Source organism: Periplaneta americana, chromosome 16 (genome assembly GCF_040183065.1).
Source record: "Periplaneta americana isolate PAMFEO1 chromosome 16, P.americana_PAMFEO1_priV1, whole genome shotgun sequence".
NCBI lineage: Eukaryota > Metazoa > Arthropoda > Insecta > Blattodea > Blattidae > Periplaneta > Periplaneta americana.
Genome location: NC_091132.1, coordinates 85,664,653 through 85,679,130, shown reverse-complemented (window position 1 = coordinate 85,679,130; position 14,478 = coordinate 85,664,653). Strand labels below are relative to the sequence as shown.

General features: G+C 36.2%; 1 protein-coding gene across 6 annotated transcripts in view; it reads left to right on the top strand.

Annotated features, from left to right (window-relative positions):
* how (protein held out wings) overlaps positions 1–14,478 on the top strand; it is a 783,114-nt gene that overhangs the window by 669,603 nt on the left and 99,033 nt on the right. For all 6 annotated transcript variants that reach the window (XR_011336682.1, XM_069849715.1, XM_069849713.1 and 3 more), the window contains exon 3: positions 8,722–8,838. Coding sequence is in view for 5 of the 6 variants with exons in the window: in XM_069849715.1 (XP_069705816.1) it covers positions 8,722–8,838 (117 nt within the window). In the remaining variant the exon portion in view is untranslated. The remainder of the gene's footprint in view (positions 1–8,721; positions 8,839–14,478) is intronic.

Sequence of the window (14,478 nt, the reverse complement as noted above, 5' to 3'; positions counted from 1 at the left end):
CACGTGTTGAATTTCGCGTTGATACTCTGCAGTGGAGTCCACAGTATGGGCCAGCGTTGTGTGGGGGTTTTGGATGACGTAAAATTATTTAATCTGTGAGGTATTATCACTTCTTTGCAGGCCTGGGTGAATGAACTGTGACCCGGCCGTCAGGTAGTGGAGACGTGCAACAATGCCGCATCAATAAAACACTCACGGGCTGGCCATCGTGACAACCACCTTCGCGACTTTGTTCCTCCGGCCACTATAACGCGGAAAACGAAAGCTTCTCCATATTCGTGTAAGTTACACGTATTTGCGAGATGTTTACCTCGATATTATTAACGTTTCTTAAATAAGATTTTGTTCATATAATTTTAAAACCTTAACTTCTTAATAGTACATTATGCAACGAGCCTATAATGATAGTAATTAAGACGCGAGTAGACTATATTTGTTTATGAAACGAGCGCAAGCGAGTTTCATAATTTTCATACGAGCGTCTTAATTACCATTATAGGCAAGTTTCGTACGACTTTTTATGCTCGACCATATTTCTAACTTGAAATTATTCAGAAGTATTCATTTTATTTGTATCTGATAGAAGATCGGAAGTGACCTTGATCATAGTTCGTAAATTGTGAGATGTGCGCAGACGCGAAAGTATTGATTTTTTCCGAGGAACAATAATGTCATTGACCTTATGTAATGTAGAGAATAACATGAACTAATTTTGATATAGGCCCTAACCTGGAAATTGATTTAGAATTGAAAAACGAGATGACAAATTGAATTTATTTGAATATTATTTACAATTAACGCTAATTATTATAGTAACAGAACCTAACCTTCTGCGATAGTATTGGATTTCCAGCCTCCGTGACGTTTCCCTCGTTGTCTTTCGATTGCAGATCCGAAAATAATCGAAAACCTGAACTTTAATGAATAGGTGTACTTTAATGACATGCATTAAAGGACTGCTACCAGGTGTATAATTACTACATTTCGGCATGGTCGAGCATAAACACTTTTATCTCATCATTCTTTTGCTATTTCTATAGATCAGCGTTCCTCAAACTATGGTCCGCGGACCACCTGTGTTCCTCGAGGTCTGCCCTTATGGTCCTTCAAAAAATACGGAAGAAAAAATAAAATTCAAACGAATTGCGTATCACGTTATAGCTGAAAATCTCAGAGTTTAGAAATAACACATGACAATCGCCTTTCACTTTTTTCTCCCAGTACTGACATTTTATGAATTTTATTACCCCACTCTACTCTCAGCAACAAAAGAGAGATTTAAAGCACTATGAACGTGGTGTTTCTCGCCATCTTTTCCCTGCACATCTAGTGCCGCGCCTTTAACCCAGCCAGGGATCACCCGAATTCATAACAGGATCAAAGTACCAAACCTTTTCATGTAGGCCTATTTATAACTTTCTTAATACTTTTGCCGACACCCAGTCTGCACATTAAATGGTCAAGGACTGTACGTCGTACACCAATAATACAACTCAGGTCACAATATGAAATTTATTTTCCAAGTATTTTTTTTATTTTATTTTAGTAGGTTATTTTACGACGCTTTATCAACATCTTAGGTTATTTAGCGTCTGAATGAGATGAATGTGATAATGCCGGTGAAATGAGCCCGGAGTCCAGCACCGAAAGTTGCTGAGCATTTGCTCAAATTGGATTGAGGGAAAACCCTGGAAAAAACCTCAACCAGGTAACTTGCCCCGACCGGGAATCGAACCCGGGCCACCTGGTTTCGCGGCCAGACGCGCTAGCCGTTACTCCACTTTTCCAAGTAAATATGACGAATTTTCATGGGTTCGTGATCCCTTTCATTGCGATATTAAAATAACAAACTTTCATTTAGTAAAAGAGAAGAGTTAATTGAAGTCTCGAATGACACCGGACTTAAAATAAAATTCTAAGAGGAAAGTACGGTTAATTTCTAGATCTCATCAGAAGTGAAAAGAGAATATAGTGAACTGTACAATGGTGCTTTAGAGATTATAATTCAGTTCGCTTCTACGTATCTGTGTGAGAAAAGGTTTTCATCACTAACTCTGATAAAAACAAAGTACCGAAATGTACTCGATGTAAAAAAATGTAAAAAAAATGTAAAAAAATTGTACAAAATTGTAAAAATTGTAGAAAATTACTAAATTGTAAAACTATAAAAATTTGTAAAAATTGTAATTGTAATATTGTAAAATGTTGACATGTTCCACATCTTAAAGCTTCATTGCTCATGTAAGATCTATGGAATAAAATAAATGAATGAAATGAATGAATGAGTAGCCTATGTGACAATCTCCGACGTATGCTTACCAGCATACATTCAAATACAGAACAACTGTGCAAGAATCCATCTCATTAACGTAAGTTAAAGATTATCCAAACTCTAATAGCCTTGAATTATTAAAAAAAACGAAAATGAATTTTCTTCTATTAACATTAACTTAATTAATTAATACTAATAAAATATCAATTGAATTAAATCAATTTTAATTAATTAATTCTATTTTAAAATATAAGTATACTGGTATTAAAATATGCTACAAAAATGATACATTTGCTTTTGAAGGGAACAAGAGTAAGGTGGTCCGCGGAACTGTTCTGACTTTAAAAAGTGGTCCCCACTTCAAAAAGTTCGAGAAACGCTACTATATAGGATTTTACGTACCAGCAGCTAGATTTTATCCAAAGCCCACGATTTGTATTTTTCTACGTACACTGAGATACAGTGGGATATATATATATATTATGTGTGGTTGCCAGGAAACACAAGGACTATGGACGAACATCCATATAAAGACAGAATTCGAACCTATGATTGCGACTTCTATGCAGCTTTAAACTGTCACATCCACTCTCATTTCTCTATGTTTCGTTAGGTTATGTGTCAAGTTTTGAACGTTCCAGATCAGGTTTGTAAGTTTCGATAAAATATTATAAAACGTCTCTAGTAAATGCGGCCACGCTAAAAGGAGCAGGAAGATGATTAGTTGTGATGTAAGACACCAGTAATATATGGGCAGTGTGCTTACTACTTCCTCTGGGAAAGAACAAGTGTTTGAAAAATAAGACTTGTAAGAATACAAGTGTTTCATAAAAGTAATTTCATGGTTTGTTACTTAGTTAATGGTGCGATGTATTAAATAAGTTTCTGAATTACCAAAACTGGTCATTACGCATTTCGTTAATCTATTTTTTTTTTCCTTATCTTATCCTTACTCTCAGTCTCGTACTTCAAAACGTCATGTCCATAAGAGTATACAGGAACAAGTAGGAAACAGTGCATTATAGAAGATACAGTTTCAAACAACTTCATATTCACACTTTCCTCAATCAATAATGTTTGCTAAATTAATAAATAAAAACCACATTATGTTAGGTATGTTATGCTCGTGGATAGCCAAAGAATCTTCAACAACTGTAAAGAATATTATTCTACTGTTCCTCGTTGGCTACTCGTTCATACCGTCTGATAGTGTTTGTCCATATAAAGAACCAAGTTAAAGCAAGAAGTCTTATCTTGAAACTTACTGACTATTAACTAATTGTAAGTGAGTTTGAGATTTCATTACAAAGACAGAATCATAAAAATTATATTTATTTTCTTAGGTTTCATCCACGTTATCGTATTCTGTTTTCAAAAATAACCCCTTAAAAGGTTTATTTAACTTACATAATATGCCACTCATGAATCAAAGTACGTGTACAAATATTATGTTCCATCTGCATTTTTGCTAGTGATAAACTGATAGTAATATACTATAGTAACAGACTGATTCTGGTCGATAATTTTTATTAATAATAAATCAGTAAATAAGTAATTTTCGTCTAAAATGTTTTTATGTATTCTTTCTTGTTGTGTGGCATCTTCAATAGCCAAATACAGTTCCAAACTCCGATGTCCCAGTTACAGAATCTAACACCGTTAAGTCCAACCTTACTTACTTACTTACTTACAAATGGCTTTTAAGGAACCCGGAGGTTCATTGCCGCCCTCACATAAGCGCGCCATTGATCCCTATCCTGAGCAAGATTAATCCAGTCTCTACCATCATATCCCACTTCCATCAAATCCATTTTAATATTATGTTCCCATCTACGTCTCGGCCTCCCCAAAGATCTTTTTCCCGCCGGCCTCCCAACTTACACTCTATATGCATTTCTGGATTTGCCCATACGTGCTACATGCCCTGCCCATCTCAAGCGTATGGATTTAATATTCCTAAAAGTCCAACCTGAAATATTTAATTAAAAATAAACCATTACAGTATGATTTCAGCACTGCATATAGCTCAGATGGGAATAAATCGCCGTATAAAACTAAACAAAGATATTACAGAAAAGCAAATTTAGAAACAAATGACAGTTTTTCCTGATTTCTGTAAAATTTTGTTCCAAGGACTTAACAGGTATTGGAAATATTTTTTATTTTATTGGGTTATTTTACGACTCTGTATCAACATCTAGGTTATTTAGCGTCTGAATGAAATTAAGGTGATAATGCCGGTGAAATGAGTCAGAGGTCCAGCACCGAAAGTTAGCCAGCATTTGCTCGTATTGGGTTGAGGGAATACCTCGGAAAAAACCTCAGCCAGGTAACTTGCCCCGACCGGGATTCGAACCTGGGCCACCTGGTTTCGCAGCCAGACGCGCTGACCGTTACTCCACAGGTGTGGACGTATTGGAAATAGACGACTCATATGAATTATACTATATTTTATATTCATAATTTTCCACATAAATCGAATTGAAGATACTGAATATAAACAAAATCCAACGAATAGTTTAGGATAAATCGCTGTATACGGATAGATGGCGTGTCCGAAACCACTTTTGGTCTTAGGGATGCTGAGAACATATTTTTTCGGAAATCTCGAAAAATTGGTTTTCTCAGCATTAGAGTGCATTCGCTTTTATACTTTGTGTAATGAAAAAGTCCTCTGGATAAAGTCTTGTTAGAAATATGAAAGGCTCACGGGCCAGATTCGATCAGCGGACCGCAATTTAACCATCCTCACGCTTGAACAATAAACGGCACGAAATAGTTATTAGTAATGACGCGGTGACGACAGCGCTTTGATAGTGCAACATTGCAACATTTTCCAGCTCTGCCAATACAATCATTACTGCTCTTGGTCACGTGATCAATTGCGCCGCGAGACGTGACTGAGATGAAGAAGAATACAAAAGCCTACAATATCAGTCGCGGTTTTGAAATCTTGTCTCTCAACAGTTGTCGTCTGTTCTATAAACCTATCGTTACGTAACTCCAAGTTCCGTCGACCTGATCATTTTGTACTTATTGTCTTCTTTCAGACGTCTTCCTGTGAGATTTATTATTCTTCTGCCATCCTTAATGCAAATCCAGCACAATTAGCCTGTTGAACCAGTAACTTATCATACGTGGTCAGATATTTTACGTATTGTGTCTCTGATCCGTTCTATAATTAAAAAAAAAAAAGACTCACTAGAAATTTATAAATAGCGGAGTTCCTTTGCCATGTATTCAGCCTGGCGCAAAAACACAGCAATTTTGATTATACAGAAGACAAGGGACACTACTACTGCCTTTGGCAGAAGAATTCCAAAATGAACAAAACTTCGCTAAACCGCTAAGTAGTGCTGTTACAGACAACGTACATGACAATAGCACAGTCTAGTATATATAGTCACGAAGCTTGAGTTGTTGAGGGTACTAGGAACAATAGACTCTGCCAGTACTATTTCGCATTGTCTGTGATGAGGCGATAGTAGCGATCCTAGTGGTTAGCAACTATCTGTGGATGCATATTCCCTACGTATTGAGCTTCGTGACTGTATATGGGTCGTTCAGAGCAGAAGTGGTGTAAGTCAGGAATGGGTAATGAGGGTTGAAGTACACATTCTGTAAAATACAGCGCAAAATAGCAATTAATATTCACTTTATTTAAACTGTTAGTACTCAGTGGATAGCAAGAACGACATATTAATTGCTACTTTGCGCTGTATTTTACAGAATTTTTACTTTAAACCTCATTATTCAATTTTGACTTACACCACTTTTGCTCTGAACGACTCATATGTTAGACTGTGACAATAGTGTGTGTGTGTGTGTGTGTTTTTTTTTTTTCTGTGTGTTCGCACGGAATAGTTGAGTCGTTCCCTGGAATAACAACTAAACGCACGTTACGTCGTTTTTCCGTTTCCAGCATATATTGAATCCGTAATAACACATAGTTCCCCTGACAAAATATTATTTATCTCCAACAAACACACCACCACTCTCTAGAAGCATTTGAATGTAGTTCTGCGCGATCTGTTATACCAAATCCAAAATGTTTGATGTTCTGTATCTCAAATTCAAGATTTTGTAGTTAAGTTTTTGTTCCAGAAAACGCCTCAGTTTAAGAATACATGCATGTTCATACAGTACAATAACTTTAAGTGGATCATAAAAAAGGACTGGAGAAATAACTTCATTGTAACTGCCGTTTTGAAGAAATGAGTCGTATTAAAAGCCAACTTAAGTGAAGACATCCTGTAAACTTAACTGTGCTGTTAGGCAATATCTAGAATTTATTAGCGAAGAGAGAATGCTACATATTTGTTAAAGTTCTGTTTAAGAATGGTATGAGCCACCGACTTAGCTCAAGCAGCAAGAGCATGTCGCGAGCTTGGTTTGACAAGGTTCTGACAAAATCGGTGAAATTGAGAGTGTATACTCATAACCTCTCATTCAATCAGATCTTTATAGGAGACTGACTTTTGTTGCTATATGTTGACAAACAAAGAAATTAGTACTGTACCATAATTCTCTCTGCAATGAAATTGGTTATTTTTTTAATTTGACAAAGTTGTAACTACAAAACCATAGCTGATGCCTTTGTTGTGTAGTGTTGACGGTTTAAAAGCACATGCCTGTTAGTGAAACATTCTTGGTTGTCTACTCATTGTTGGATACTCTTATAAATAACTTGCTGAAGTGGGTTTGTGTTCTGTTGGATTGAATCTTGTAATAAGATCGTGAATCTGCAATTGTAACTAACACATTTTTTGAATAGTGATTAAGAAGTTAGTTTGACAAGGTTCTATGTGCACTTATACCTTTGTAACTTTCCTGAAGCGTCAAATTTAAAGGTACAAGGTTCTAACTCCATTTTGTCTATCTCAGGTTCTACAATTTAAAAAAGAATTTTTCAAAGAGAACTCATAAAAACAACTTTCCATTATTATCTTAGAAGGTATATAAAATTATTTTGAAAAATATTCATAAATAAAAAAAATCATATTATAATGAAACTTTAAATTCAATTTTCTGAGAATGATGGTTTTTGCAGTTAGAACCTTGCCATACCAAGCTAGCGATATGCTTGCTGGTCCGGGGTTTGTAATCGGGCATTGATTCGATTCCCTCTTGGTTTTTTTCGCCGAGGTTTTCCCCACTGTAAGACGAATCTTCGGTCTCATCTCTCGAAATACCATCTCGCTATCACCAATTCCACCGACGGAAATCACCTAGTAGTTGATACAGCGTTGTTAAATTTCCTGTTAAAGTGTTATGTTCTTTTATTTACAAGAACAGCATTGTTAATAAATTATTAAAACTTAATTAAACTGTAGTTATTTGTGTTTTGCTTTTATCTTCGTGTCTTGTGTGACGTGAATTTTCTTTTTAACTAAATTGAGGGGTTGGGTGGAAGAAGGGCGTAATTCGAATTACGGCGTTTTTCCGTAAAATGTATGCATTCTTTGGCGGCATTTCTACCAACCACCACAATATTATGCCTCTGCTCTCAATAGATTGCAATACAGAGCTGTTATTGAATTGCGTCCGTCTTCCATCTCACTACTGTGGTTCGAGGACAGGCGAAGGTAACTCCAAGGGTGTTCGCGTTGTCTGACGAATGTTCTGATCTGTTCTATCTTTCGCCTAATGGAAGCGAATATAACCTTTCTGATGTTGAAAGTATCAGTGAAAATGAATTACATATGGAAAGGTGAAAATCGGAAACGGTTTAACAAACTATGAAAGAATAATCTAGCAAGCGATGACGAAATTACGGCAAAGCTTACACAAGTAGGTCAGGAAAAATGGTGGAAGAAATACAGTATTACCCTTTATTTTTGTCAATGGAGAATGAATATAAGGTACTAATAATAGGCGTATGCAGTGCTATAAAATGTTAGATCCAGGCTACCAGTCAGTCATTTAGGAACGACCATATTTCTGACAGGTTAGCAGCAAAACATTTAAGCCAGTTGCTGCTAGAAGAAATATGAGATGTCTACAGAGGAACAAGCCATTTTCCATTGAGGATTTTGGGAAACTGGAATCGAAAACCATGGAACTCATTGTAATCACAAGGGAACGTATTACCTTACAATGTATATGAATAGTGTCATATTCCAGGAAGAGATGCAGGGTACAGATAATTTTTGTTGGTTATCTGAAAATTATGTTTTCTGAGTTACGCCCTTCTTCCAGCTAACCCCTCATATATTTCATTTTTCCAGTATGTGAATAGTCTTTTGTACCTTGTGTTGTCTTCAAATCTATTCAGTCAAACTATAGACCTATGTGTGTTCTTTATCGTGTCTGGAATAGGTCAGTTACAAGTTGCGTGAAGCTGGGTAGAATCTGTAGCAAGGATAAGGCCAGTTGCACTGGAAGATAAATCAACCTGTTTGCTGAATAGGTGGAGCTGATAATTATAACTCCTGTTTCTTATTTTGCAGTTCAACTTCGTGGGTCGTATCCTTGGTCCTCGGGGTATGACAGCGAAACAGTTGGAACATGAAACTGGCTGCAAAATCATGGTTCGCGGGCGGGGCTCCATGAGGGACAAGAAAAAGGTAAGTTCCCTGTGCTTGAGAATCACTTGATAGCCCACTCGGCACATGCTGTGTGTTAAGTGAAGAGTGAGTTGCATGCAAATACACTTCACAGATGCCACATCGAACGTTAATGGACAATTGATTTTTTTTTCTGACCTGGACGCAGCCATGGCTTGCGCAAGCCACAGTCTCTCGGCAGAAGGAGCGACGTACAGTGTACGAGAGATCTTCTAGATATAGCCCATTATATACAAAGGAACTGTAGGAAAATTTTAATTATTGTATTATTTGTTATATTTATTTATGCTACTGGTAGAAATATACGGGAGGTTATGGATCGAAAATGACGCACTTAGGCCCAGTTTCTTCAATCTTTGTTAAAATGCACCTAACATACCGTTAATTAACTGTAAGTTAAAAGTATAAATTGCTGTTAAAAATATTGCGTTTCTTCAACTTTATACTTCACATTTTAACATTCTGTTTGTTAACACTCTGTTAGGACCAGAGATTCTATAATTTAACCATAACCTATAACCTAGTATAGGCTCAATTCTGTTTTCTGAACTCTGACAGTTGCGATTCTCGCTTGTTTCCGTTGTTTGATTCAGAGAGCATAGAATCTTTCTATTCTCTCAGGTTTGACTTATGCTTCTTTCTATCGTCTATATCAGAGTAGCATGGAATGGCATATTGCCGTGTTGGTATTGCTGTTGTGAAATGGAAAACACTGGAACAAAAAAAAATCATAGGACTAATTTCTCTTCCTTCGAGAGAAACCTTCTCCTGGAAATAATTTCGCAGTATAAACCAATTATTGAGAATAAATAAATAAACGGATCTATGTTGAAAGCGAAAAGTAAGGCTTGGCAGAAAATAGCTTATACATTTGTATGAACTTCTGTTCTATCAAATCACTAAAATCATCTGCTTTGTTTATGTATTCATGGATATCATTTTCTAAATAATCCAGATATATAAGTTCAGCATCTAACGCACCAGCCATACTGAATACTTATATGCTGATAGAGAGTTAAATGATTTAACTGCATGAAATTGAGTAGTTAAATTAACATGAGTTTTAACAGCCTGTTAGTACTAACAGTAGTTGAAGAAATGCTTCAACTGTTAAGTTTACAGTTAAAATGGAATAACACACTGTTAAAATTTAACAAAGGTTGAAGAAACCGGGCCTTAGCCGGCCATGCAAACATGTCTGAACCTGTTTCCGGCCAGGAGCCAAGCGCAACGCTCTGTATACTTGTAATAAAGACCAAGGATGGTCTCCGTATTGTATCATATGGTCCCCTTCCCTCAACACCAAAATAAAAAAATGCATGCAGTGTGGTGGAAAACTCAAAGTTGCATTTTTTTAGGACGGACCGTCTAACAAAATCAGGTCATAAAGTTGAATTGCTTCGGCTGGTAGTGATAATGCTGGTATTGATTTATTTATCCATATATTCCGTCTTCTAACGGAAATATAGGCCTACTTCAAAACAGATACGAATCGATTTTTTTAAGAGCGTAAGTCAGGAAAAGTAAATTTGTGGAAATATACAGGATGGAACATAAGGTAGTACATTAATTGTATGATGTGATTCCTTAAAATATAACGAACAAAAAAGTCTAATACCATTTTGCTCGTTTTTGCGAGGTTTCGGAAGAAATAATACTTTTATGCCGACATTTCGATCGCGAATTTTACGAATACTGTTTAAAATACGGTTTAATTTCTTGTATAACGAAGAGAACGTTTGTTATGTTCGTGTTGCAGCAGTATTTTAATTTGAAAATTCACAGATAACGAATTAATCGATTGAAGAAACATTGGAAACATTGATTGTCGAGTTACGTACAGAAGGTCTAAAAATCTGGCATCGCTGTCGAGACGGCAGATGGTTTGCGTAGTACTCGCAACTGATTAGCTGTTGTATGTTTACATTGCATTAGTGTGCAGTTGGACGTACAGCGTATTTTAAACAGTATTCGTAAAATTCGCGATCGAAATGTCGGCATAAAAGTATTATTTCTTCAAAAACCTCGCAAAAATGAGCAAAATGATATTAGATTTTTTTGTTCGTTATATTTTAAGGAATCACATCCTACAATAATTAATGTACTACCTTATGTTCTATTCTGTATAATTCCGGACATGTGGGCTGATAGTCTAGGTTACGTTTGTTGATGTCATGTCACAAAGGGAAAAACACTAGAGGAGAGGGATTCGATCCGGTGCTGTGGATTGAACTTCGGCGTAGTTCAATGGTTAGAGCACTTGGTACGTAGAACCAAGGACCCGGGTTCGAGCCCTGACGCCGGAGCGAATTTTTCTCCTCTAATCATTCATGTTGTCTGTCATCTGATATCTTCTTCTGCCCCGAATTTTCAAGACCCCGTTCACCATTCCTTCCATTGCATCTTAGCCTTTGGCCCAGCCAATTAATTTTTCTCTTCCTGATCAGTTTCTGCATTAATACATTACAATAAAATTGAATATATACATAGGCTATCCGTTGTTATTTCAGGGTGTTGATTAACATTTTCAAATAATGTGTATTTATGGAAAATAATGGCAACAACGAAGAAGTGCGCAATAAATTTGTGAGTGTGTATATGTGTTTGTGTATATATAAACTCGCATGACCAGCACTGGGGTTATTATTAATGACCCGTGGTATAAACTTACCGGAGTTGCCAAGGTACACCTCCATAACTCATATCAGGCAGGGCTTTATGATAGATGAAACGATCTTCAACTCGGTTGAGTACACAAAAGGTTTTTGCTGAGGTCACAACCAGGATTCTCGGATTATCCAATTAAAAGAGCTTATCCTTGCATTAGCGTTGAGAACACTGTGTCGTGTGTCTTAGTGCAGGACCGGATGCAATGGAGGGGAGCTTCAAGGATACAGGGGTAAGGGTGTCACCATAGGCTGTTTCAAAATAAATTCTCGCCTGTGTTTTAATCACATTCTACACATACATTCAGCGACCTTGTACATTGTATAAATTAAAACCTGAACCTTGAATATCTTATGCGTCATTCTCGATTGTTGAGTGGATGCTTTGCTTATTATTATACAAAGATTCGCATATTCGAACTCAGACGAAGGGGATGCATTTTAAGAGTGATGGACATCCAATGGCGTCGCGTGACATTTTGACATAGAGATGCGATTTTTTAAATGATTAAATTACAGTAACGTAGTCTGCTTTCGTTATATGTGGGAGTTGCGTTCCTGCAAATAGCGGCTTATTAATGAACGTTTGAGTTGAATTTTCAAATTTTCTGTAGTAATGCCACGAGAGGTCTGAGATTTATCTGGGAAATCTCAGACCTCGAGTGACATTTATTAGGACTATTTCGTGAATAAAATAAAAATGTAAATAATATATCCCTAAAATTCCATCACAAAATGTTAATAATTGTATATTAACGAATACTTAACCTATTCAAACATTGTGAAGTGAAATAGTCGTAGATGAATATCGATTACTGCAATAAAGAAATTCGATGTTATTATTCCGTAATGCCAATTGCGAAAAGCGAAATATAGATTTAACAATGTTAATTACATGTACTGCACTTTTCTCTTATTATTATAACATAAATACATTTTCATTATTTTCTGAAATCATAATTTAATTTAACAGTAACAGTGGGGACAGCTATATACCAATGCTTATGTATTCACAGCGAGACATGTTGCTACACAGTGAAGCCATCTCTGTATAGATAGGCCTAATTAAACACGAATTTTATTATGCCATACGGAAGGCAGTTACATCAAAGACCTTATTATTACTATGCAAAGTCTTTGGGTTTGATATGCAATTATTTTATATAAATTTGAACATCTGACTTTCTATTAATTGTTTAAATTTCATTCACAAAATACAAATTTTATAAGCTACAATTATAGGTTAAGTTACCTGTGGAAGCAGAACCAATGTCAGCTGTGCCTTATTTCGACCGTTACTTACAATCAGTGCTACACGAAAGCATTTTTTACAGCTCGACAAACGCATTCTCGCTGTAGTGTGTAACGGAACTAAAGCTGCATCTACACAGTTCAATATTCCAATCGCCTATGCGTGCAATCTGGGAAGAATATTGAAAGAATCAAGTTTAAAAAGTACATTAAATTAAGATGCATGAAGATTTTGTCTGCATGGTGCGCCGTTTTGAACGTCGTCTTCACTGCGTAAATATATTAATTAATATTAAATATAAATCTTGCATTCATTGCTTTAAATTTGAAATAAAAGTTTAACCGTGTAGTTGCATCTTAATGTATTCATGATCATCAATTTACGAGGAAACAGCTGGCGACAACGACTAAACAAAAGAACGACCATGCGATAAATTGACAGCGATAAATCTAGCTGCAAAAATTATCGCAAAGTGTGGCTGTGATTGGTTGGAATTCAAAATTTCATTACACTTCATTGGTCGAAAATGGAATGACGTCATATAACGAAATAATTTCCTTGTAGCATAAGTTATAAGGATATTTACCGAGCCGAAGCCTGGCTGTGTTTACATAAAACACAAAAGACGAAAGTGCACAGAACGAGGCCGACTACACTGTTGATAATACAGTAAATCAAAATAAACTTCATAATTTTCTTATCGATTTAACAATATTTCTTCACGGAGCGAATTTGCAAAGGTGGTAAATTGTGTATGATCAAGCATACTCAAAAGTTTCAATTTGGAATTTTCAGGAAACTTTTGAATAATATTATTTCTGATAACGTGCAGGATTTCATTGAACAATCGCCTATACACAATTTTCTTATCCTCTCCAAGGCTTGCATCCCGCCGTGATCTTTCAGATTGAGGATAATTTTCAGCAGCAAAATCATCCATGCATTCCCAACATTCCTGAAAGCAATTTCTCAGTCCTTGCGTGTACTTCTCGAAATTATGGTCATCTGTTGCTTTTTTAAACAGAATATCAGAGTGTGGGAATATTGCAGCGAATAATATTAGGGAGAATGACAGAAGACAGAATACCGAAGATGGCAATGACATATAGACCTAGAGGAAGAAGAACAATAGGAAGACCAAAAAAACATTGGACTGAACAGATGTGAGATTGGAACAGGCGAAGACCTAATCCGTGAAAGCAGATGGTGATGATAATATTAGCAGAAAATGAAATCAAAATCCTTCGGGAGTTGAACGTTGCCTCGCTCTCACATACTCCTACCGATGCAACATACACAGTCATATTTCTTGGGAGTAAGAACTCGTCGTTAATAAATTGGCACGGGTGCGCGCCTTTGTCACTTCGTGTAATATATTTCCAATGCTGTAGCAGCGACATTTAAAATTTGAAAGTAATGTTAAAATAATAATGTGTAATAGATATAACACGATACACACAAAATAAAGTACCGGTATATATAACGATAAATATATATTTTGTTCAGAAAAATTCAGAGGATGCGACACATCACCCGCATCCATGCACGCTACGCCCCTTGAACATCCGTAGTAGTACATTCACGACATGTAAAAGAGCTTTTCTGAATACGAACGCTCAGTGTAAAGTTCACTGGTCATTAATCTAAATTTTAGATATTTTGTTTTACCGTAGTACGATGTGTTGAGATAATATTGTATTTTTCGACACTTTGACAGGCATG